This window comes from Sus scrofa, chromosome 5, assembly GCF_054392235.1.
Source record: "Sus scrofa isolate SSC_HxYL_T2T_F1_AM1 chromosome 5, Sscrofa_HxYL_maternal_Yorkshire_Landrace_v2.0, whole genome shotgun sequence".
NCBI lineage: Eukaryota > Metazoa > Chordata > Mammalia > Artiodactyla > Suidae > Sus > Sus scrofa.
This window is the reverse complement of record NC_139387.1, coordinates 22,344,200-22,369,309: the sequence shown is the minus strand read 5'-3', so window position 1 is coordinate 22,369,309 and position 25,110 is coordinate 22,344,200. Positions and strand designations below refer to the sequence as shown.

The following is a 25,110-nucleotide window of genomic DNA, read 5'->3' as shown; positions in this document are numbered from 1 at the left end:
CCCATGTTTTGATTGGGTTGTTTTTTCTTAAAATTTTAAGCTATATGTTGTGTTTGTGTAGTTTGGAAATTAATCCTTTGTCAATTACATCATTTGCAGATATTTTCTCCCAGTCCGTAGGTTTTCTTTTCATTTTTTTTATGGTTTCCTTTGCTGGGAAAAAAGCTATACGTTTGATTAGGTCTCCTTTGTTTATTTTTTTTCTTTTATTTCTTTTGCCTTGGGAAACTGACCTAAAAAAATTGCTATGATTTATGTCAGAGAATGTTTTGCCTGTGTTCTCTTCTAGGAGTTTTATGGTTTCATGTATTATATTTAAGTGTTTAAGCCTACAGTGGCAATTTCTCTAAAGGGAACACTCAAAGAAAATGGAGATCAGTTGCCTAGAGTCAAGAAGACATCTGCCTAAAGCTTAGTTATGTTGAAGGGACTATTAAGGCCATCCTATTCAATAATAATAATTGCATTTACTTCATAAGCTTCCTGTGAGCATCACATGATTTATTCTATGGAAGAGCAGAGCAGAGCAGAGAGCCTGGCACTTATTAATCATGAGAGAAGGGATTTAAGTTGTTATAATATTACAAATGAGGTCTGAGATTTTGTCCATTTTTTTTTTTTGAGGTTTGTTAATTCTCTAGGACATGATGACTTAAATACCAGAAAACAATATTTTTTTTCATGAAACCACTGTAAGTCTCAATTTCCTGGGCATCAGTTTCTATTCTTAGGTAGTTTTCCAAGGTGAATGTTTAACCTCCAGTCACTTTCCTGCCCTTGCTCAGCACTCATTCTGCTGAGCAAAGTTTTTTATGGCTGAGTAATATTTAGCCATAAATAGTAATTATTCACTTAAGCTCTCAGGAAATATAAACTGACTTCACAGTCTTTATAAACCAAAACAAATTAGTGATGTGAATCTTCTAGGGGTGGATAAGGCTTATGTTTGGTGCTTATTAAAATCTAACCCAACATGACTTTTATACTGTCTGCTAGTTGGCATAATCATTTCCCCCTATTACCAACCTCTTTGTTTAGTGTGAAGATGGGAATTAATAGTATGGGGGTATCCAAGGAGGACCTCTGCTTTATCCATCCTTCCTCAGTCCTGTCTTCATGAGGACATGATTCCATATGAGGCTATGATGGGAGACCTGAGCCTGGAGGGCAGATGAGTCCAGACACTTCCATTGACCCTGTTGTGTAAAGATCTTCTATCCTAAGAAAATTTCTTTCTCAGATGTTTAGTGCATAATAAATTTACCATTCCTTAATACAACTGTCTTTCATATGCATTCCTGTGACTAGACTTGGTCCCCAGTAAACAATCATATGCAAGCAGGTGATGTCTCTACATGCCAACAAACAAGCAACAAGGTTGCATGTGTTCACACCCTTGGGCCCATTACTTGTATACACCATACTTCAGTCAGAACTGGTTAGGGAGAGTTACTTAGGCCCAGCCATGAAGGCTACTTACTATTGTGTGAACCTTATCAAGTGATCTTTACCACTTACTCTCCTTGGACCTCAGTTTCCACATTTGTTAAAAATGATAATCATAATATGAGGTCAGCTCTCCTCTCAGGGTTTGTTGTGAAGACCAGATGAAAAGTAAGAGTGCTTTGCAAAGTGTAAATCATATACGTAACATGGCATTATATTATTTATTTTTCATAAGTTCCATTGAAGGCACAGCTATTCTCTTTTTATATCCTACCACTTCCCAAATGTACCTTTAAATTCAACATTATTAGTATAATCAAAATCAAAGTTACTGTATTGAAAGCATTTGAAGAAAAAATGCATTGTTCAGCATTCTTCCTTTGGCTCTCATCACTGTGAGTCAAGATAAAGTCATTTTCAGTCAGGTACCTTCTGAGCTTGGCACGTACAGGAAAAATAGAGGAATGAATATGAGATTTCGAAACCTCAGAGTCGGAAACCTTGGCTTGTGCTTCATCTTAGCTCTAACCTACCGTCTGATCCTGGACAAGTCTCCTTCCCTCTCAGAGTCCTCATCCACTTCCTGTTACACCTGTAGCAGCCCCTTAATCCATAGCCCCCTTTCCTGCCACAATTTTTAGCTCCAGAGCCTATATTATTTAACATTCTGTGTTTACTTATTTAATTTGTTTATGGCCTCTTTTTCCTTAATAGAGTATAAACTCCTTGCAGGAAGGCACTTTATCTGTTTTGTTCACCACTGTGTCCTCGGGGCTAGAAAAGCCACCTGATGCGTAAGAATCACTTTCTTTGATAAATCAATGAACCAGTGAAGAATGAGGAGATCAGATTAAATGATCTCAACTATTAACCATTGAATCTTTGATTTAATCTTGAGGTATTTCATCATTTGTTTTCACTCCACTTTGTATCATCTTCCTCCAAATGAACTATAATAAATGCTCCTCACCATCTCATGAACTTAACAGTAACCACAAAGATTCAGGAGGGATGCAAAGCTTTTCTCATACATTCAAATAAAGTCCATGTTAGCTCTTACACCAGAAATGGCTCCAAATTTGTCCCACAAATAAAATGTGTCTCCCAAGATATATTAAAACTAATAGAAGACAGGCACTGGGACATTCTCTTTCTCTGCATACCCGAAGGAAGAAGGTGAGACATTTGAAAGTGGGGCGCTAGTAGTATCTGAAGAAATAGTAGAGGAAAATTTGGGATTCACTCCCTCTGCTTGAATATCCCAATACTTCAGAAGGAAGAAAGAATATTGCTCTACCAGGCAAGAAGTGATCCTTCCCAGATGGAGAGAGAAGAGTGATATGAATTTTCTAAGTTGCCTGTTGCCAAAAGTGCCTTGAAAAATAGATTGGACTGTTTCAGTCAGTCCAATGGGCATAAGGATGATTCAGGTGAAGAGAAGGCAGATTGAGTGAGAATTGAGTTGTTGCTTTACATGATTAAGCCATGTTGTTACCTGCAGAGAATGGGGAGCAATTGTTCTTCCCTGCTGCGGAATGGGAGGAGAGAAAAAAGTTAAGATTTCAGCAGAATGAAATTAAGACTAAACCCAAGGGGGGTACTGTTAGTAATAACCATAAGACAACATAGTAATGATGACTTAGCAAGATGCTACAATAAATTTCTGCTTTACAACTCTTTGAAAACAAAAATTCTCCAAAGAATTCAAAGGACAGTGAAATCAGAAAAACTTTAAGGATTCATGGCAATTGAGATATGTCCTTAGAGATCAATATGCTTCAAGTCAGAAAGAAGTGTTGGAAGTAGAAAGAGGTAATTAATCCCACTTGACCAATTTTCCAGGTTTTATCCAAGGAAGAAAATTGGTTGAAACCACTTGTTCCCTCCATATGGCTGTACCCCCTTTAGAATGTCTGTTAAGTTGAATAATGAGAGAATTTTGTGGTGCATAAGAGGAGCATAGGTTGTTTAAATGTCAAAAGGAACACATTCAAGAGCCAGAGATATTCTACTTGAGACATGAACTGTGTGTGTGCAAATATTAGCAATTAAGAGGAAGATGGTGGCAGGTAGGAAAGAGAAAGTTCAACTAGATCTCATTTGAACCCATAATGAAATCTTGTCTCATTAAGATAAATATTAGAAGGAGTTTCCACCATGGCTTAGTGGAAATGAATCTGACTAGCATCCATGAGGATGCAGGTTCGATCCCTGGCCTCGCTCAGTGGGTTAAGGATCCGCGTTGCGGGTGAGTTGTGGTGTAGGTTGCAGATGCGCCTCGGATCTGGAATTGCTGTGGCTGTGATGTAGGCGAGCAGCTACAGCTCTGATTTGACCCATAGCCTGGGAACCTCCATATGCTGCTGGTGTGGCCCTGAAAAGACCAAGAAAAGAAAAGATAAATAATAGAAATGTATTGTTTTATGTATCTGGGAAATATAGGGATTGAGCTTTCTTCAGGTGAGGCTCAAATAATGGGACCAAAGGAATTTATTCTTTACATTCCTTGCCTCTGCTTCTTTAATGATGGTTCTATTTTCAATGAGTTTTGCCTTTCATAATCCAGAAAAGAGTTGCCACTCAATCCAAGGCTAAATGTTTCCCCAAGTATGAATAATAAAAAGAGTAAATCTCTTCTCCCTCTTTCAAAACAAAAGTTTCAGGCTTCAGTCTGATTGGTTCAACCTAAGTCACTTGGCACTCAACAGCTAGGACAAATTCTTAGAAATGTACAATTTCCCAAGACTAAATCAGTAAGAAATAGAAAATTTGAACAGATAAATTACCTATAATGCAATTGAATCAGTAATTTAAAAGCTACCAACAAAGTTGAGAACCAGATGGCCTCACAGGTGAATTCCACCAAACATTTAACAAGAGTTAACACCTATCCTTCTCAAACTGTTCCAAAAATACAGAGGAAGGAATTCTTCAAACTCATTTTGTGAGGCAGACATCACCCTGACGACAAAAACCGAAGATATCACAAAAAAAGAAAATTGTGGGCCCATATCACCAATGAACATGCATGCAAAATCCTCAACAAATGATTAGCAAACTGAATTCAACAATACATGTAAAAAATCACAAACCATGGTCAAGCGTGATTTATTCCAAGGATGCAGGGATGGTTCAATATACACAAATCATCTAGTGTCATTAACAAAACAAAGAATGCAAATCACATGATCATCTCAATAGATACAGATAAAGCATTTGACATAATTCAACATCCATTCATGATAAAAATTCTCATCAAAGTTGGTATAGGGGCAGCATTTCTTAATACAGCTAACATCCTCATCAACATTTAAAAGCTCAATGTGTTTACTCTAAGATAGGAACCAGACAAAGATGTCCACTCTCACCACTTTCATTCAACAAGATTTGAAAGTCCAAGCCAAGCAATCATACAAGAAAAAAAAGTATCCAAATTGGAAGAGAAGAAGTAAAACTGTCCTACTTGAAGAGTACTGATGATACTATATATAGAAAACACTAAAATCTGTGACAAAAAACTGCTAAATTTAATATATAAATTCATTAAGGTTACAAGATACAAGAAAATATACAGAAATATGTTACTTTTCTATACACTAATAATGCACTGTCAGAAAGAGAAAGCAAGGAAACCACCCCATTTACCATCACATCAAAAACAATAAAATATCTCATAATAAACTTAACCAAGGAGTTGAAATATCTACACTCTGAAAACTATAAGACACTACAAAGGATATTGAAGATGATAGAAGTAATAAGGTATCCCATATTCATGAATTGGAAGAATTAATACTGATAAAGTGTCCCGTCTACCTATCCAAAGCAATCTACATACTTAATGCAATCACTACTAAAATACCCATGACACTTTTCACAGAACTAGAACAAATAATTCTAAAATGTGTATGGGATCACAAAAAACTCCAAATAGCCAAAGAAATCTTGAGATGGAAGAACAAAGCTGAAGGTATCTCACTCCCTGACTTAAGACCATACTCCAAATGTATAGTCATCAAAACAGTATGGTGCTGGCACTGAAACAGACGTGTAGATCAATGAAGCAAAATAAAGATCCCAAAACCCTCCTACACTGTTGATGGGAATGTAAATTGGTACAAATGCTATGGAAAACAGTGCGGAGGATCTTTTTAAAACTAAAATAGAGTAGCAGTATGATCCAGCAATTCCACTCTGGAGCATATATCCAAAGAAAACCATAATTCAAAAAGATCCACAAACCCCAATGTCACAGCGGCACTATTTACAATAGCCAAGATATGGAAGCAACCTAAATATCCATTGCAGGGGAATGGATAAAGAAGGTGTGGTACATATAAACAATGAGATAAAAAAAAATCACTCATTAAAAAAGCATGAAAAAATGTCATCCTTACAGCACCATGGATAGACCTAGAGATTATCATACTAAGAGAAGTAAGTCAGACAGAGAAAGATAAATATCATATGATATCACCTATATGTGGGATCCAAAAAATTGATGCAAATGAACTTACTTACAAAACAGAAATAGACTCACAGGCTTCAAAAACAAACTTATGGTTACCAAAGGAAAAAGGGAATGGATAAATTAGGAGTTTGGGATTAATATATACACACTACTATATATTAAATAGATAATCAATAAGGACTTATTGTATAGCATGGAGAACTCTAATATTCTGCAAGACCTATATGGGGAAAGACTCTGAAAAATAATGGAAATAGTATATGTGTAAATGAATCACTGTGCTATACACCAAAAACTAAAACAGCATTGTAAATTTACTCCAATATAAAATAAAAATTAAATTACCTTTTAAAAAACAAAATAGGAGTTCCCATTGTGGCGCAGCAGAAACAAATCTGACTAGGAACCATGAGGTTGCGGGTTTGATCCCTGGCCTTGCTCAGTGGGTTAAGGATCCGGCGTTGCCGTGAGCTGTGGTGTAGGTCACAGAGGTGGCTCAGATCTGGTGTTGCTGTTGCTGTGGCTGTGGCATAGGCCGGCAGCAACAGCTCGGATTAGACCCCTAGCCTGGGAACCGCCATATGCCACAGGTGAGGCCCTAAAAAGACCAAAAATAAAATAAAATAAAATAAAAAACAAAATAGAGAGCCTAGAAATAAATCCACACACATATGGTCCAATAATCTACAACAAAGAAAATAAGAATATACAGATGGCCAGCAAATACATGAAAAAATGCTCAACATCACTGATTATAAGAGAAATCAAATCAAAACTACCATGCGATACCACCTCACACCTGTCAGAATGGCCATCATTAATAAGTCCACAGATAGCAAGTGCTGGAGGGGGTGTGGAGAAAAGGGAACACTCCTGCACTGTTGGTGGGAATGTAAGCTGGTAAAGCCACTATGGAGAACAGTTTGGAGATACCTTAGAAACCGATACATAGAACTTCTATATGACCCAGCAATCCCACTCTTGGGTATATATCCAGACAAAACTCTACTTAAAAGGACACATGCACCCGCATGTTCATTGCAGCCCTATACACAATAGCCAGGACATGGAAACAACCCAAATGTCCATCAACAGATGATTGGATTCGGAAGATGTGGTATATATACACAATGGAATACTACTCAGCCATAAAAAAGAATGACATAATGCCATTTGCAGCAACATGGATGGAACTAGAGACTCTCATCCCGAGTGAAGTAAGTCAGAAAGAGAAAGACAAATACCATATGATATCACTTATAACTGGAATCTAATATCCAGCACAAATGAACATCTCCTCAGAAAAGAAAATCATGGACTTGGAAAAATAGACTTGTGGCTGCCTAATGGGAGAGGGAGGGAGAGGGAGGGATTGGGAGCTTGGGGTTATCAGACACAACTTAGAATGGATTTATAAGGAGATCCTGCTGAGTAGCATTGAGAACTATATCTAGATACTCATACTGCAACAGAACAAAGGGTGGGGGGAAAATGTATACATGTAAGGATAACTTGATCCCCTTGCTGTACAGTGGGGGGAAAAAAAGGAATATACAATGGAGTGAAGATAGTCTCTTCAAAAAGTGGTACTGGGAAAATGGACAGCTACATGTAAAAAAATGAAATTAGAGTGTTTTCTTAAATTGAAAAAGTTTTCCAATCTAACATGTTTTGATTTTATTCACAGTACATATTAGATGTTTTAGATTGAAGTAGTGCTTCCTTTTATTATAATTTCCATATTAAACTATTTGAAAAACATGTAACAAGGACATCTTAAATTTGTAACACTTCAATATTCCTCCATGCAAACAAAGGTCACATCTTTTTCTAATGCCTGGCTTTACCCAACGATCACAAACCTGGCCTCAATCACCAGTGTACACACTAATTTGGAGCATTTAGATAGAGAGCCAAGCCCTGAGCGGAAACCAGAAAAGAAGCCTCAGCCTGAAAGCATGAGAGCAGCATCAAGACTTGGTCTGAAATCAAATCCTCACCACAGGTCATACCTCACAGAGGAATTGGAAGATTCTGCAGCAGTTTTGGACTGGGCTGGGCAAGGACACCTGGGTGAGTTTCCAATAAACAAGTATTAACTAGACACAGACCAACAGCAGGATCAGACACAGTTTTTAAAACAAAGAATAGGAGTGAAGAGAAGTCCTAGGGTGATGCAAGTCAGGTAGGATTTGGTGTTAGGATCAAAGGCCAGATCTCATCCTGTTCTTCTGTCAGAAAGAGGAGCTGAGGCGCACTTAGGGCTGCACAGTGACTGCCCGGCATTAGAAACCAGAATGTGTGCCCGTTTCTACTAGTCATCAATACCTGTGACTTCTGCATCCATGACTGCAGTTCAGGCTGCTCTTAAATATGACCACTTTACAAAAGACTTCATTGGCTCCCAAATTAAAGTAACCCTCAACTTGTAAGCAGGTAACTGTATTCTGTATTCATAGTAATATTTTTCACTCCCTTGTATTTCCTTTTCTCTGTTTCTTTGCTTTTGGCTTCTCTGGAGTTCTGATTCCCTTCTCAATAAATATGTGATTAGAGAACAAAACTGGGAGCTTGGGGTAAATAGATGCAGAATGTTGCCTTCGGGATGGATTAGCAATGGGATCCTCCTGTGTAGCACTGGGAACTCTGTCTGGTCACTTATGATGGAATATGTAATGTGAGAAAAAAAGAATGTATTCATGTATGTGTAATTGGGTCACCATGCTGTACAGTAGAAATATATATATATATATATAAATGATAAAATAAAATATTTATTTTGTTTAACTCTTATTTCACAAGACCTAAAAGAGTGACAAGCACAGGAGGCTTCTTCATGATTGTCAGTTAATTAGAAGGATGAATGAATGAAAGAATTAATGAAATACTAATTCATAAAATAAGCCTAAGACAAAGAGGGAGGAGTTAGAGTATCAGGAAGGGAGTGTGCTGTCAAAAGCAGGGATTTAGCAGCATGTGGATGAGAACTGGGAAGGTTGAACCTCAGGATATGATTGTGAGTTATGATGTAAAGTAGACACAGAAGGGTTAGGAAGGCAGGAACCCCACTAACAGAATTAACTATGGAAGAATTCTTCTATGGAAGAATTAACTATGGAAAAATTCAAGAAGAATTCTTTCTCATCTCAAAGTTCCGTAGTCACAGAAATCTGGATATACAGAGTTCCACAAAAAGCAGCATGCACTTAGAGATGAAGATTGATGTTTCACACGTGAGTGAGCCATAGTCATTATTCGGCTGTACCTAAGAAACCTCCCAAGTACTTGCTGCAGGGAAAATTCAGGGAAGTTCTGTCCAGACCTTCCCTGCATCTTGGTTGATTATTTGCTGTCAGGAAAGACCTCTCCTAAGTACAAATTCCCTCAGCCATTAGCTTTTCATAATTAAGGAAAAGAACACCTAAAGCTTTCCCTAATTCGCATTCTTTTCCCAATCCAGGTCCATCCCACTCACTGCTTTATACCAGTTTCCTCTAAGTGCCCCATCTTGTTCCCATGAATTTTGAATGGCTCCTCTGCAGTGGGAAACCCAGCACAGACCATAAAATGCTCTCCTGATGAAGCCAGACCATCAGAAGAGTGATGTTCCCAATGTTATCATTTTACATCGTTTCCTCTTTCTCTCTCTGGGACTATCCTAGTGTTTCTTCTTCCTTTTTTCTTTTTTCATTCTCTTGCTTTTTCTGAGTATCTTTTTTCAGAATCTCTTCCTCTTTCTTTCTCCAAGTCTCTGTCTCTCTGGAGGTCTCTGTCATATTGTTTATGTATAGCTCCCATCATCCTTCGCCCTCATCCACACACTGCTAACAAATGGCCCTTACTTTACTTGGATAAATTGTGGAGGCTGTGCAACATTCTCTGGCTTCCCAGACTCCCTTTCTAAAACTCTGAAAACAATTACACACTGAGACTGCCCTCCCAACACCTCGAGAAGACACCAGAGAAAACAGACTTCCGAAACACCCTTCCAGGATTTCCCTGCTGGCCTAGAGGATTAGGGATCTGAACTTGTCACTGGTGTGGCACAGGTCACTGCAGTGGCACAGGACCACCTGCTGCAGGTGCAACCAAACAAAAATCAAAAAACAAAAACAAAAAGAAAACTCCCTTCCTACAAATCTGAAAACAAATACACACCAAGATTGTCCTCCTGACACCTTGAGAAAACATACCTCTGGTCACTGTGTCAAGTTTCTCCTGGAATACTTACAGGAGCATTTTCTATCTTCCTCCTCATCCCCCTCAACCCACACCCTTACTCTCTCAATCTTGGAGCATCCCCTTACCCTCCTGAACATCAGACAGCACTTCTATTACAGAGAGTCCTTCCTGACACCTGAGGACAGTATCATTCTGAATACAGTGCCAAGCAGACCTTGAAATACCTTCAGTCCTCCTTCCTGCCCCCCTCTCTCTACACTAGCTTTTACCTTGTCTTCCATCACTTGCTAGACATTTACTTTGCACACTCTCAAGTATTTCTTCAAAAACTTGACCAACTCACTTGAACATTCCGGTGATTTTTATCTGGAATTACTTTTGAATAATTTAGCACTGTTGTCCAAAAAAGGGTTATGGACTTTGATGTGAGAAGCAGATTCTGGGCTGAGAATAATTCATATTGAAATTTCAAGGATATATCTCTTTTTTGAAATTTTACTGAGATATATTTGACTTACAATATTATATTACTTTCAGGTGGACCACATAATGATTCAAAAATTTTATAGCTTATACTCCATTTCCAGTTATAAAATATTGACTATATCCACCATACTGTACAATATATGCTTGTAGCTTATTTATTTTATAGTTAGTAGTTCAAATATTTTAATTCCCCTACCCCTAAGCTCTCCCTCACTCCTTCCATCATTTAACTGGTAATGACTGGTAATTAATCATTTGTTCTTGATATCGGTGCTTTTTTTTTTTTGCTTTTTAGGGCCGTATTGTGGCACATGGAGGTTCCCAGGCTAGGGATCAAATTGGAGCTGTAGCTGCTGGCCTATGCCACAGCCACAGCATCACAGGATCTGAGCCATGTCTACAACCTACACCACAGCTCATGGCAGTGCCAGATCCTTAACCCACTGAGCAAGGTCAAGAATCAAACCTGCGTCCTCAAGGATGTTAGTCAGATTCATTAACTACTGAGCCATGATGGGAACTCCTCTTTTTTATTTTTTGTATAACCACTAGTTTGTGTTATTCTTTTAGATTCCACATAAAGTGATGACATACAGTATATGTCTTTCTCTGACTTATTTCAGTAAGCGTAATATCTTCCAGAACCATTCATGTTGCTGCAAATGGCAACATTTCATTCTTTTTTATGCTGAGACTTATTCCATTGTGTATATGTACCCTATTTTTATTATCCAGCATCTTTTGATGGACACGTAGGCTCCTTCCATATCATAGCTTGTATAAATAATACCGCTATGAACATGGGGGTGCCCATGTCTGTTCAAACTAATGTTCTTATATTCTTTGTATATGTACCCAGGGGTGGAATTCTGAATCATTGGGTGGTTCAATTTTGCGTTTTTGGAGGACACTCCATACTGTTTTGTGCACTGGCCACACCAATTTGCATTCCCACCAGTAGTACTGGGGTTCTCTTTTCTCTGCGTCCCATTAGCATTGATTATTTGCTGTCTTTGGCCAATAGCCATTCTGACAAAAGACAGATGATCTCTCACGTGTTTTTGATTTGCATTTTTCTGATTGTTCCAGATTTGAGGATTTTTTTCCTGTGACTGTTGGCCATCTTTATGTCTTCATTGGGAAAATGTCTATTTAGGTCTTATATGCATTTTTCAGCTGGGTGTTTTGTTTGATGTTGACTCGAATGAGCTGTGTATATATTTTGGATATTAACTCCTTATCTGTCATTTCACTTGCAAATATTTTCTCTCACTCATTAGATTGTCTTTTCATTCTGTCAGTAGTTTCATTTGCTGTATAAAAGCATTTAAGTTTAATTAGAGCCAAATTTTGTTTTACTTTGTTTTTATTTCCATTGGTTTAGGAGACAGAACCAAAAAGTGTTGTTACAATTTAAGTCAAAGAGTGTTTTGCCTATGTTTTCTTCTGTGAGTTTTATGGTTTCAAGTCCTGCATTAACTATTTAAGCCATTTAGGGTTTATTTTTGTGTATGGTTTGGGAAAATGTTCTAATTTCAGTCTTTCATATGTACTGTCCAGTTTTCCTGGCACTACCTATTGAATAGACAGTCCTTTTTCCGTAGTATATTCTTGCTTCCTTTATCAAATGTCAATCGACCATAAGAGTGTGAATTGATTTCTAGGCTCTCTGTTCTGTTCCATTGATTTAAGTGTCTGTTTTTGTGTCAGTACACTACTGCTTTGATATCTGTGGCTATAGTATAATCTAAAGTCAAAGGTTGTGATCCCTCCAGTTGTATTCTTCCTTCTCAAGATCGTTTTGGCGATTTGGGCTCTTTTGGAATTTCATACAGATTTTTATTTTTAAGGCCTCAACCATGGCATATGGAAGTTCCCAGTATAGGGGTCAAATTGGAGCTTAGCCGCTGGCCTATACCAGAGCCACAGCAATGCAGAATCTGAGCCACATCTGTGACCTACAACACAGCTCACAGCAATGCTAGATCCTTAACCCAATGAGCCAGACCAGGGATCAAACCTGCGTCCTCATGGATGCTACTTGGGTTTGTTACTGCTGAGCCATGATGGGATATCTTCATACAAATTTCTAAGTTATTTGTTCTAGTTCTGTGAAAAGTCCCATTTCTATTTTGATAGGGATTGCATTGAATCCTTAAATTGTCTTGGGTAGTATGGTAATATTAACAATATTCATTCTTCCAATCAATGGCTATAGTATATCTTCCTATCCATTAACTATTTTTGTTCAATTATTTCATCATTGTCTTAGTACACTGATGTACCTATAGTTTTATGGATACAGGTCTTTTGCCTCCTTACGGAAGTTTATTGCTAAGGTGATTTTTTGTTTTGTTTTTGATGCGGTTTTAAATGGAATTATTTCCTAATTTCCCTCTTTTTTTTATTTTTTTTGCCCACACCTGTGGCATAGGGAGGTTCCCAGGCTAGGGGTCAAATCAGAGCTGTAGTTGTCAGCCTATACCAGAGCCACAGCAATGCCAGATCCGAGCTGCATCTGTGACCTACACCACAGCTCACAGCAATGCCAGATCCTTAACCCACTGAGCGAGTCCAGGGATCGAACCCACAACCTCATGGTTCCTAGTCGGATTCATTTCCACTGCGCCATGATGGGAACTCCCCCTAATTTCCCTTTCAGATAGTTCATTGGTAATGTATGGAAATACTTCAGATTTCTGCATATTAATTTTCTATCCTGCAACATTATGGAATTCATCGATGAGCTCTAGTAGTTTTTTTCTTGGCCTCTGTAGGATTTTCTATGGATAGAATCATGTCATCTGCAAAGAGTGACCTTTTTACTTCTTCCTCTCCAATTTGGATTTTTTGTTTCTTTTTCTTATCCAATTGATGTGCTGGGGACTTCCAACACTACACTGAATAGCAGTGTGAGTGTGGGCATCCTTGTCTCATCTCTCTACCTTAGAGGAAAGGTTTTCAGGTTTTCACCATGGAAAGATTTTCAGCTTGTCATATATGGCCCTTATTATGTTGAGAAATGTTTCCTCTGTACCACTCTCTGGATAGTCTTTACCATAAATGTATGTTGAATATCAGCAAAACAATTTCTGCATCAATTGGCATGATCATATTTTTTATTCTTCAGATTGTTAATGTGTTTACATGATTGTTGTATGAATATTGAACTATCACTGCATCTGTGGGATAAATCCCACTTGATCACAGTGTACGTTCATTTTAATGTATTTTTGGACTCAGTTTGCTACTATTTTGTTGACGATTTTTGCATCTATGTTCATCAGTGATGTTGCCCTGGAATTTTCTTTTTTGTAGTGTCTGTCTGGTTTTGGAATCCATGTGATGCTGGCCTCACAAGCGTTCCTTCCTCTACAATTTTTTGGAACAGCTTGAAACTAGGTGTTAACTCTTCTCTATATGTTTGGTAGAATCCACCTGTGAAACAATCTGGCCCTAAACTCTTGTTTGTTGGGAATTTATTTATTACTCATTGAATTTCATTACTGGTAATTAGTCTGAACTTATATTCTATTTCTTACTGGTTCTGTCTTGGGAGATTGTACATCTCTTGGATTTGGTTCATTCTTCCAGGTTGTCCAATATATTGGTGTATAGTTGTTCACAGTAGTCTCCCAGTATTCTTTATATTTCTGTGGTGTCAGCTGTAACTTCTTTTTTATTTCTGATTTTTTTGATTAGGGCTCTCTGGTTTTTTTAATGAGTCTAGCTAAAGGTTTATTACATTGGTTCATCTTTTTGAAGAAAAAAACTCTGAGTTTCATTGATTTTCTCTATTGTTTCATTAGCTTCTGTATCATTTATTTCTGATTTGATATATATGATTTATCTCCTTCTATTAAATTTGGGTTTTGTTTGTTCTTCTTTCTCTAATTCCTTTAGGTGCAAGGTTAGGTTGGTTATTTGAGATTTCTCTTGCTCCTGAAGTAAGGTTGTATCAGTATGAACTTCCCCCTTAGATTGCTTTTGCAGTGTCCCAGATTTGGGATCACCGTGTTTTCATTTTCATTTGTTCTTCTTTGATTTATTCAGTGGTCTATTGGTCATTAGAAGCATAGGGTTTGGTTTCAACATGCTTGTGTTCTTTACAGTACTGTTTTTTTATGGGTGTGTGTGGTTGACTTCTAATCTCATAGCGTGGGGTTGCAAAAGATACTTGATACGATTTCAGTTTGCTAAAATACTGAGGCTTGTTTTGTGACTTAGCTTATGCTCTATCCTGGTGAGTATTCCATGTGCCCTTGAAAAGAATGTATATTCTGCTGCTTTTGGATGGAATGGCCTACATTTATCTATGATGTCCACCTCATCTAAAGTGTCACTTAATGTTTCTTTATTGATTTTCTCTCTGGATGATCTGTCCATTGATATGAGTGGAGTGCTAAAGGCCAGTACTATTATTATGTTACTGTCAACTACTTCATTTGTGTCTGTTAATATTTGCTTTATCAAATTGTCCTATTTCAGCTGCCTATATATTTCCATACTTCTTGGGTTGATCCCTTGGTGATTATATAAGGTCCTTCCTTGTCTCTTATAACACTCTATATTTGACATTCTTTTTGTCTGATAGGGCTACCAAGGCTTTGTTTTTACTTCCATTGTGGAATACCTTTTACCATCCCATACTTTCAATATTTGTGTGTATTCTGAGCTGAAGTGAATATCTCCTAGGCATTATATATATCTAGTCTTGCTTTTAGAACCATTCAGCCATGGTTTGTCTTTCAATAGGAACATCTAGTCCATTAACTATTAAAGTAATGATTGTTAGGAATGTACACATTGTCATTTTTGCAGTTATTTTTCTTACATCTTTTTTTCTGTTTTATTGTGATTTGAGGACAATCTCTAGTGTTATGTTAGGATTCCTTTCTTTTTTCTCTGTGTGTTTATCTTTTATAGATTTTTGGTTTGTTGTTACCATGTGATTTATGCATAGTAGTCTATGTATCTGTGATTAATTTAAGGAAGTAATCTCTTGCTTTCCAATGCATTTTAACAACACTGTATTTTTACACTGTTATTGTCATGATAGAGGGTTTATTTTCTCTCTCCATCTCTTTTTTTAACAGCTGCTGCCATGGCACATGGAAGTTCCCAGGATGGGGGTCTAATTGGAGCAGCAGCTGCTGGCCTATGCCATAACCACAGCAATGCTGAATCCATGTAGCATCTGCAACCTGTGGTACAGCTTGCAGCAACACTAGATCCTTAGCCCACTGAGAGATGCCAGGGATCAAATCCACAGCCTCAGGGATACTAGTCAAATTCTTAACCCACTAAGCCACAATGGGAACTCCTGATTATGGTATTTGCCATCATATTTCATGTCCATTTTTCGTGTGTGCCCTAACTTCTTGTTGTGGATATAGATGATTTTACTACCTTTGTCTGTAACTTTCTATTGGTTCTCGATGTGGTTGATTTATAACCTGTATGATACATTTACCTTGGCCAAGGAGCTTTTCCTGTCTTAATTTTCATGTTTCTAGCTTTGGCTTTTTCTTTCTGATTTAAAAAAGTCCCTTTAACACTTCTGTACAGCTGGTTTGGGGGTTCTGAACTCTTTAAGCTTTTCGCTTTGTAAAACTTGAACTTTCTATCAGATATGAGACACTTGCTGAACAGAATATTTCTGCTTTTAGGTTTTTCTGCTTCATCACTTTAAACTAGGAATAAATGAAGATTTCTACCATCTAATACATGGTATTTACAAAATACTGCAGCTAATCTACATTATTGGAGAAGAGCTAAAATCTTTCCCCCAAAATAAGGAATTGGAATCTAGTAAGGTTTTCTGTTCTTATAACTTCTATTTGATATCTTTCTGATGTCTAGGCTTGTAGTGGGCACAAGGGAGCAAAAATAAGTAACAGGTACCCTTTTTCATTCCTCCAGAGAAGTTGCTTGGGTCCTTAAAAGGAGTAACAACAAAGATGGATCCATGGGTTGGGCAAAAAATGTAGCTTGTGTGGTCTTCCCACCCCCTTAGTGATGTTGTATGCAGGGACTATGTGAAGTACACGGATTTTCCTCCAGGCATCTCAGAAGCCTTTTTGTGTCTTATTGTTCATATTTGCCCCAACTGCACATCCAAGGAGTTATCATTAGTCCCTTAGCAGTCTTTGTATTCCGATGCTCAAGGACATTTGTCCAGGTGCAAGCTCTCCGGCAAACAGTCCCACATCCCAGATCTGAGCCTGTTTTAATGTCAAGTCCAGCTGTAACAATTAGACATTTAATAGTCTCCACTAACTCTTGTTAAGTGGGATAAGAGAATTACTTTAAAGAAAATCTAGTAGTCCTCAAATTTCAACCTCAGTCCGTTCATTAATCAAAGCATTAAGGCTGTTTTTCTTGAATTTTGCACTGCTTCATTTACTGATGGAAAGAGCTCAGGCAGTTTTAAAGGAACTCATTGGGCAAGCCTCTCAGAACCATGCAAAGCTGAACGAAGCAAATGTCAAAAGTGAGAAGAACAAAAGTACCACCCCTTGGCCTTATACCATGTGCATCCCAATTATATGTTGAGGTATTAAAGCCCTCCAGCCAAAAGCCCTCAGGAGCACAGCTATGGATGAGTTGGGTTGGATTTGGCACTCCTTGCAGTGGGGAGGACATAAACCCTGGGGAACTGTACACAGGTGCCTTACTGCAGGGGTTTTAGAACAGGCTGATTACAGGATTTGAGCCTGTGTCCCGTGATTTGGGGAGCAGTTTGGGGAAGGAGCCCTCTGCTCTGGATTGGTGACTTGAAGGAATACAAGTCACGCTGTGACTGGGTCTTAACAAAACTTATCCAGAAGGAGAAGAGACTAGAGTGAGGCAAGAGCCGCAGTTGGTAATGAAGCTGTACTCACTCATTGCAGAGAGCCTGGATGTTTAGTGGGATTTCATGGTTTGCACACCGACCTGGTTTTGTCTTTATTGATACAAAATTATGAACTGGTCAGAAGTTGAAAGTCGCCGAGAGCCCTTGAGTGATGTTGGTGTTTGTAAAATTGTGTCCAACAAGAGAGCCCCATTTCCAAACTGAGAGCCAGGTCAAACCCCAACAATCCTGAAACCCACATTCCCAGACCTCAGGATCTCCCTCCCTCTTTTCTCACCTGCTATGTCACTATAGGTAAGTAAAGAATTATGTGTCAGTTAATAATAGAGTTTAATGGAATCAAAGCAAACATTTGTGCCGAGGAAATGTTGACTAGTGCATTCACGTAAGAGAAAACTCTAGTCATGGATGATATACCTAAGAATTGTGTCTTGTTTTTAAAACTTGGATGAATTTGTAGCGAGTCCATTGATTCAGAATAACACAAGAAAGAACTAGGTAAAAGGCAACCTATCTGTCACTTGAATTGACTAAACTCTTGGACAACCATCACCTCATCACTTAGACAAATACTCTTTGGATATTGCTCATTAATTACTTTTTATTTCAAAGCCAATGAAGTGATCAGAATTAAGATTTAGATGGTAAGGCCAGAAAGTAATTGCAGATCAGCAGATTAAGGGACATTCTGGCCCATTCCAACAGGGTTAATTGCAGAAGGCCTTGGCTGATTCCATCGCAGTGACAGCTCTCAGCAAAATAGTAAGTGAAGAATTGGGTATGAACCTAAAACAGAAAAAAAGGCATTATCGGGAGTATTCAAAAATTATGAAGGGTGTGACTTCATTCCTTGGAATATGCAAGCAGACTAACAACTATCAAATGTTTCTGAACTCGTAGAGTTAAAAATACCATGAGATTTGCATTTCTGGAAGATAGACACTGAATTCCTGTCACTAAGAACTGAACATGCTGTAGCCTGGGATGAAAAGCCTTGGTAGGCAGAGAAAATAAGGGGAAAAAAGAAAGAAAAAAAATAGTTAGCATGGATTAGTTTTCCCATATATTATGGCACAATGGAATCCAGCTTTCTTCTGATAAGAGATAAACATTCCTGTGCTCACCCAGAGGCCACCCCATGCAGCTCTTTGAGGCAGTGCCAAGCATTGGCTCAAACACTAAAAGAGTCTAAAACAGATTGTTAAAGATTCCTCAGAACTTTCATTGTTTCTGTACAAATTCATCCCCTTTCTTACTACACAAGGTTCAAGGGAAAGTTTCTACGGCAATTTTTCATTTCATCGCCTGTCAAATCTTTCCTCCATAGAGATACTGTGAGATTTAAATTGAACTGTATATGTAAATTTTAGACCACACTTCCTGTTGTATATTCAGAATCAACCACAATTGACATAGGTTTCACCTGGTTGTTGAAGGAAAGAGGATAGTGCACCAGAAATAAGAAGACTGTACTGTGATGCTCAATGGATTTCCAAAGTCCAAGAGGTATTCTGAGTAACACTCAAAGCTTTCTGCCTCAAGGAAGCCTCAATGTAAAGCTCTTTTCTACTTCTGGAAAATCCTTTACAGGAAACAAAGAACTTTCTGATTTAAAAAAAAAAAAATCATAAAGAAGTACCTGACCATATGGAAGCAACGTATTTATGTCTCTCCAGTGAGATTTCTATGAAAGATGAATTTTGCCTATTATGTGTCAATATTTCAAGAGCCACACAGGTAAACTTGGTAAGCAAGTGACTACAAACTCGTGGCCTCTCTGACGTCTGTCTGTTGACTGGATTTGTAAATCCACAAGGAAAAAGAGAATAATGAAAAAAAAGAGGAAGTACTTATTGGGTGGACTTACACAATGGAGCAATGGTATGGGCAGCTGTGGTCTTGTGGGCAGTGGTCGTGGTGGGATGAGCTGCAGTGGTGGTGGGAGCAGTTGTAGCGGCAACAGCTCTAGATGTGGTGGAAGCAGTTGAAGTGGCAGCAGCTCTAGATGTGGTGGCAGCAGTCCTGGTGGGAGCAGCTGTAGTGGCAGCATCATTGGTCATGGTGGCATCATCAGGAAATGCAATTGGAAGGAAACATTCCAGTCAAGACATTTGACTCTTCCTCAGGGGAAAAAAAAAAAAAAAGATTGCCCCCCAAGCATGGACGTGCATTTCTCATTCTGAATTCACCTCTGCAAATGTCATCAGTCCTTCACACCTCTACTCTGACTACCCAGTCCTCTTGTCTCATTCTTGGTAGCCCCGTCCTTGGTGAGGAACAGAGCATTTAGGCTTTCCCTGCAAAGGGCATGAGGATGATAGAAGAGACAGGCCAATCCCTTCTCCAGGGCATGAGCACAAAAGACCTAATCCCACATGTGTCTCTATGCACAGGGACCTCTGCTCAGAAGCAGAAAGATCCCTTGTGGACTGACATTCTGGTGACTTCCCACAGAGTAACACAGAACTGCACAGTTTCCGTTGCAGCATGAGGAGAAGAAAGAATAAGGCAATGCATCGCAGATGAGAGTACTAGTATCTCCGTTCCTTGAATGCAGTGAAAGCTCCTTCCCCAGGTTCTGGCCGGGAAGCCTGCTGAACTTGTCTCATCTTTTGTGTGGCCTTGTACCCCCACCTATTGGGGCAGTAATTGTGAGAGCCACTTTAGACACAGTGGGAGGAATTGATAAAAATGAGCAAATGCTCCATCACACGATGTTCAAAGGGACTATGGAAAGCTTTATGAACATTATGAGTCTTACAGAGCTGCTAACAAACAGCAGGAGTCAGACCCCCAACTGTGAGCGAAAACCACCTCAACACCTGGGCCGCTCCATGTCCATGTCCACCCTCTAGCTGTCTGTCTCGGGCCTCATTCAAGGGAGAGAATCTCTTTTTAAATGGAGCCCCGGAGTTCCCGTCGTGGCGCAGTGGTTAACGAATCCGACTAGGAACCATGAGGTTTCGGGTTCGGTCCCTGCCCTTGCTCAGTGGGTTAACGATCCGGCGTTGCCGTGAGCTGTGGTGTAGGTTGCAGACGAGGCTCGGATCCCGCGTTGCTGTGGCTCTGGTGTAGGCCGGTGGCTACAGCTCCGATTCAACCCCTAGCCTGGGAACCTCCATATGCCGCGGGAGCGGCCCAAGAAATAGCAACAACAACAACAACAACAAACGACAAGAGACAAAAAAAAATTAAAAATAAAAAAAAAATAAATGAAGCCCCAAGGGCACATATGACACAGTGCATGAGGCCTGACCAGAATTAATGCCATTATGATCAGAGGACACAAGTCCCCAGGCTGAGGAGGCTGAAAAGAGAGACCTTGAGAATGACTGCATGAGCACGACACACAGAGCATAGAATGCACAGGACGCCAGAGGAAGAGCCTAAAAATGACTAGGAGCTCTGGTCCACAACCTTGGCTTTGAGGTTAAAGGAGGAAACAGACCTCATCCTGGCAATAAGGCGTGGGTGCCATTACAAAGAGCAAGGCTTAGAGCCCTTCTTCTACTTGACCCCTACATTCCACATACTGACCCCACCCCCTCACGTGGTTCTCATGCCCTCACTTTTTATCACTTTCAGGAATGACATTCTCTTCCTTCACTTTGGTGAAACTGCACTCCTTGTATGGCACTGGAACCCAGCCATACTTCACAGTGAGACTTGAACCCACAATCCCTGATTTAGGAGGGGATTCAAACCCCCGGTCTTTTCGTTGAAACCACACTCCTGTTCTCAGGACTTCCTGAAGCTCGGGTTCTTTGGGTCTCAGCGCAGAAAGAATTCAGGGAGAGGCAAAGTGGCAGGCAAAGCGGGAGCTTATTAGCCTAGGATGCTTGTGGGAAATGCAAGCAGGCAGGAGCGGGAGTGCAGCCCCCAGACAAAGAGGGCTACGCTTTGATAATCAAAGAAGAGTGGGCAGGGGAGCAGATCAGCTTCTTCCTCACTTGGGGGTAGACATTAAGGCTTGCATTATTATTTGCTGCTTTCATCCTACGTGGTCTAGCTGGGACAGTCCCAGGACCCCACTTAAATCATGTGGGTATGAGCTAAAGGGTGGTGACATATGCCAAACTATAGTATCCCCTCTCAGGTTTCAGTGGACTGTCCCCCTTCACCTAATTCCTTTCCACTTTCACTGATGTTCCTCTCTTAACTACATGCAGGAATGCAGCTTTTCAGGATCTGGCATTTTATAGACCTCCCAAGGCCAAATGCAGGTCTTGTATCCATTTTCCTGTGGTAAAAGATGCTGACCTAAGTCTGTTTGGTTTCTCAGTGTTCTCATTATTGCTGAGCTGCCAGGTGTTCTGGGCATTTCTTGGTTGGCGGCTAGCTTATGATGATCCCCTGAAGTCCCTCTCTATCTGTCTTCCCCTAACGGGATTGCTGCCTGTGTAAATAACTCTCTTATTCCATCCCTATCACTGGAACTAACCAGACCCTCATTTAGACACTGGTTTTCTTGTTTGGTTGGTTGGTTGGTTGGTCTTTGTAGGGCTGCACCCACGACGTATGGAGGTTACTGGGCTAGGTGTCAAATCGTAGCTGTAGGCGCTGGCCTACACCACAGCCACAGCAACGCCAGATCCGAACCAAATCTGCGACCTACACCAAAGCTCACGGCACTGCCAGATCATTAACCCACTGAGCGAGGCCAGGGATCGAACCTGCCTCCTCAGGGGATGCTAGTCAGATTCATTTCCGCTGAGCCACAATGAGAACTCCTACACAATGGTCTTATCCTCAGCCCTTTGATTGAGGGTAACCAGAAAAGCTTTACATGCACCACCCGGAAATTCTCAGGCCACAGCATCAGGCCGCGTCTTCCCATTCCTTCTGCTAGAGAAAAATAAAGGACCCCAAACTTAAATAAATCCATGCCAGAGATTCACGTTCTCTCATAAAGTGTAAGACATAAGCAGATAGGCCGTGTCCACCGTGAATGTTTGAATCTGGATTCTGACTTTCCCAGACTTGTGCTCAAGATTCCTCATAACCTAACCCCCATGGAAACTTGGAGATCAGGCTGGGATGGAAAACGGTCCTTGCAGGAAGGAGATGAGGTGCAAGTGCGGACTCACCAGTGGAGGGGCCCAGTGGAGCAGCTGGTGTACGCTCTGAAAGAGAAAAGGGGCAAGTAAGATGTGAGTGAGCACCAGTTTGGGTGTGGAGGGAGGAAGAGTGTGGACAACAATGCAGGCTGCCACAGTTGAATGATTTTAGCCTTCGCTGCATTGGCTTCAGGGGGAGCGGAGATACACACAGATAATACAAATCCCACAGAAACACAGTAGGTGGTCACTTTTGCTTTCCTGAAATAAAGTTCTGATTTGCATTCTTAAACAGAATATGCTGACTCTACTCATGAAGTTGGATTCCCAAGTTCAACTGAACAAAGATCTGACTGAATTAGGAAGAGCCTAAGGGTAGAGCCCCATCTGTGGCGAATGGTCAGTGAGAATGGTGATGGCACAGGGGAGCAGAGGAGAGGACAGAAGGTGCCAGCATTCTAGGCTCCCCCAAACCCTCCTCCACATAAGGTTCAGAACCTGATGTGACGTTCCTTCAAACCTCATTTTCAGGTGTGAGTCTTTACTTACGGCCAGAGACCAGGAAGCTGGAAGCTGCCACCAGTGCCAGGACCACCACGAGCTTCATGATGCTAAATTGAAGAGCAGGCAGCACAGATGGGAAAGCCTCAGAGCCCAGAGGAGGGTCAGACTCTGAGTCCAGAATTCCACACCCTGACATTATATAGGCAGAGGGCACCAATCAGAAGCTGCCAGATCAGAATCCAGGTTAGTTAATGTCAGGAATGTTAGTTAATGTCAGGATACTCAGAGAAACCACTAGAGAAACAACAGCACAGCCAGAGGCTCTTGGAAAGATTATAACGTCAATCTCTTGATACTGATGTAAGCTTTCATTCAACAGTTTTACATATTAAATAGTTTCCGGGCATCAACTTCTCCTCCAGGCTTCCCCTGACCTCGTACAGAGAGTGGCACCATGATTAGCAGCCCTTCTGACACGCTGCAGAAGCCCCCACCAAGCCTTCCTGATTTCCTCTAGTCTGCAGGGCTCCTTTCAGAGACTGGGAAGCTTGCTCAGCCCTGTGTCTCCTCAGTGGGGAATAATCAGGTTGAGCGACCTGGCCAAAGAGCCATCCTCTGTGAGTCAGGCTGTGCATTCTTCAAGCTGGGGCCTCCCTCCTGCACGTGTACATCAGTCAGGAAACACGTAGAGAGAAAGAGAGCCCAACACTGATGTGATCTCTCTGCATTTAAGTGTGTCTTGTGAAATTTTTCAAAATCAAAGAGAAAGACAGTAGCAACTAAACTAATGTTTGTTCATTAATGCATCCTTTGACTCAACATATTCATTCTACAAATATCCATTGAGTGCTAGATATCAGCGAAACAGCAAAGAACAAAGTATACAAAAATTCCATGTCGTGCGTCCTGTCGTGGGAGTTCATTCACTGAAACCTAAATAGGAAGAAAGGAAGGAAAGAAGGGAGAGGGAAGAAGGAAGGAAAGAAAGAAGAATGGAAAAGAATCCTTTGTATCCTACGCAACCCTGTAATAAACTGTATGGGAAAAGAATCTGAAAAGGGAATGAGGGAGTTCCTGTCGTGGCACGGTGGAAACGAATCCGACTAGGAACCATGAGGTTGCAGGTTCAATCCCTAGCCTGGCCTTGCTCAGTGGGTTAAGGATCTGACATTGGCGTGAGCTGTGGTGTAGGTCGCAGATGCGGCTCAGATCTAGCATGGCTGTGGCTGTGGTGTAGTCCAGCAGCTACTGCATCGATTAGACCCCTAGCCTGGGAACCTCCGTATGCCATGGGTGTGGCCCTAAAAAGACAAACGACAAAAAAAATTTTTTTTTAATTTAAAAAAATAAAATAAAAAGGAAATGGTAGGTGTATATGACTGATTTATTTTGCTTTATACCTGAAACACAACTTAGCAAGTCAAACATACTCCAGTGAAATTTATATAAAATAAATAAGTAAACAAAGTAAACACTTGTGACAAGGAAAAAAGAGTATGTTGTGTGTAAGGTGATTAGTGCTAATATAATAACACGGGAAATAAGGAAGAAAGAATTGGTGGAGATGGAGAGTGAGGCTATAGTTTAGATAAGTAGCCACAAAAGGCTAAATAATCCATAATGTCAAACTAAAATTAAATCCAATCACCAATTCCAATTAAAGTCATAATATATCTCCAAATAGTTTTACTTTTTTTTTTTTTTTTTTTTTTTTTGTCTTTTTGTCTTTTCTAGGGCCGCTCCCTTGGCATATGGAGGTTCCCAGGCTAGGGGTCGAATAGGAGCTGTAGCCACCGGCCTACACCAGAGCCACAGCAACGCCAGATCTGAGCCACGTCTGCGACCTACCCCACAGCTCACAGCAACGCGGATCCTTAACCCACTGAGCAAGGGCAGGGATCAAACCCACAACCTCATGGTTCCTAGTCAGATTCGTTAACCACTGCACCACAATGGGAACTCCACCAAATAGTTTTACCACTGCACTCTCCCATCACTTAATTATTTTTATAATTTTCACTCTGAAATAGAAATTAGAGGTACATGTAAGAAAGTACAATTCCCCACATCATCTAACACAATGAGATAAATGAAATTACTACTTGGGT

At 40.1% G+C, this 25,110-nt stretch overlaps 2 protein-coding genes across 11 annotated transcripts in view; one reads left to right on the top strand and one right to left on the bottom strand.

Annotated features, from left to right (window-relative positions):
- Window positions 1-25,110, top strand: part of TESPA1 (thymocyte expressed, positive selection associated 1) — a 129,298-nt gene that overhangs the window by 36,711 nt on the left and 67,477 nt on the right. The window contains exon 12 of one of the 10 annotated variants that reach the window (XR_014803294.1): window positions 7,013-8,688. The exons of the other annotated variants lie outside the window; for them this stretch is intronic. The gene's annotated coding sequence lies outside the window, so the exon portion shown is untranslated. Of the gene's footprint in view, window positions 1-7,012; window positions 8,689-25,110 lie in introns of those variants that run through there. 10 annotated transcript variants of the gene reach the window in all.
- On the bottom strand, window positions 18,023-23,563 carry MUCL1 (mucin like 1). The gene is made up of 4 exons (XM_021091753.2): window positions 23,048-23,563; window positions 22,529-22,564; window positions 19,309-19,476; window positions 18,023-18,227 (listed from the first exon to the last, which is right to left on the bottom strand). The coding sequence occupies exons 1-4, from the start codon at window positions 23,196-23,198 to the stop codon at window positions 18,193-18,195; spliced, it is 390 nt and encodes a 129-aa protein (XP_020947412.1). The 5' UTR covers window positions 23,199-23,563; the 3' UTR covers window positions 18,023-18,192.

What these genes read in the sequence shown, in the direction of transcription:
- MUCL1 (XM_021091753.2), bottom strand. Translation starts at nt 23,198, where the DNA reads ATGTCAGGGTGTGGAATTCTGGACTCAGAGTCTGACCCTCCTCTGGGC. An exon ending in CAGCTTCCTGGTCTCTGGCC is followed by an intron (nt 22,565 to 23,047) that starts GTAAGTAAAGAC and finishes TTTCTCTTTCAG; the next exon opens with AGCGTACACCAGCTGCTCCA. An exon ending in TCCACTGGGCCCCTCCACTG is followed by an intron (nt 19,477 to 22,528) that starts GTGAGTCCGCAC and finishes CTGCCACTACAG; the next exon opens with CTGCTCCCACCAGGACTGCT.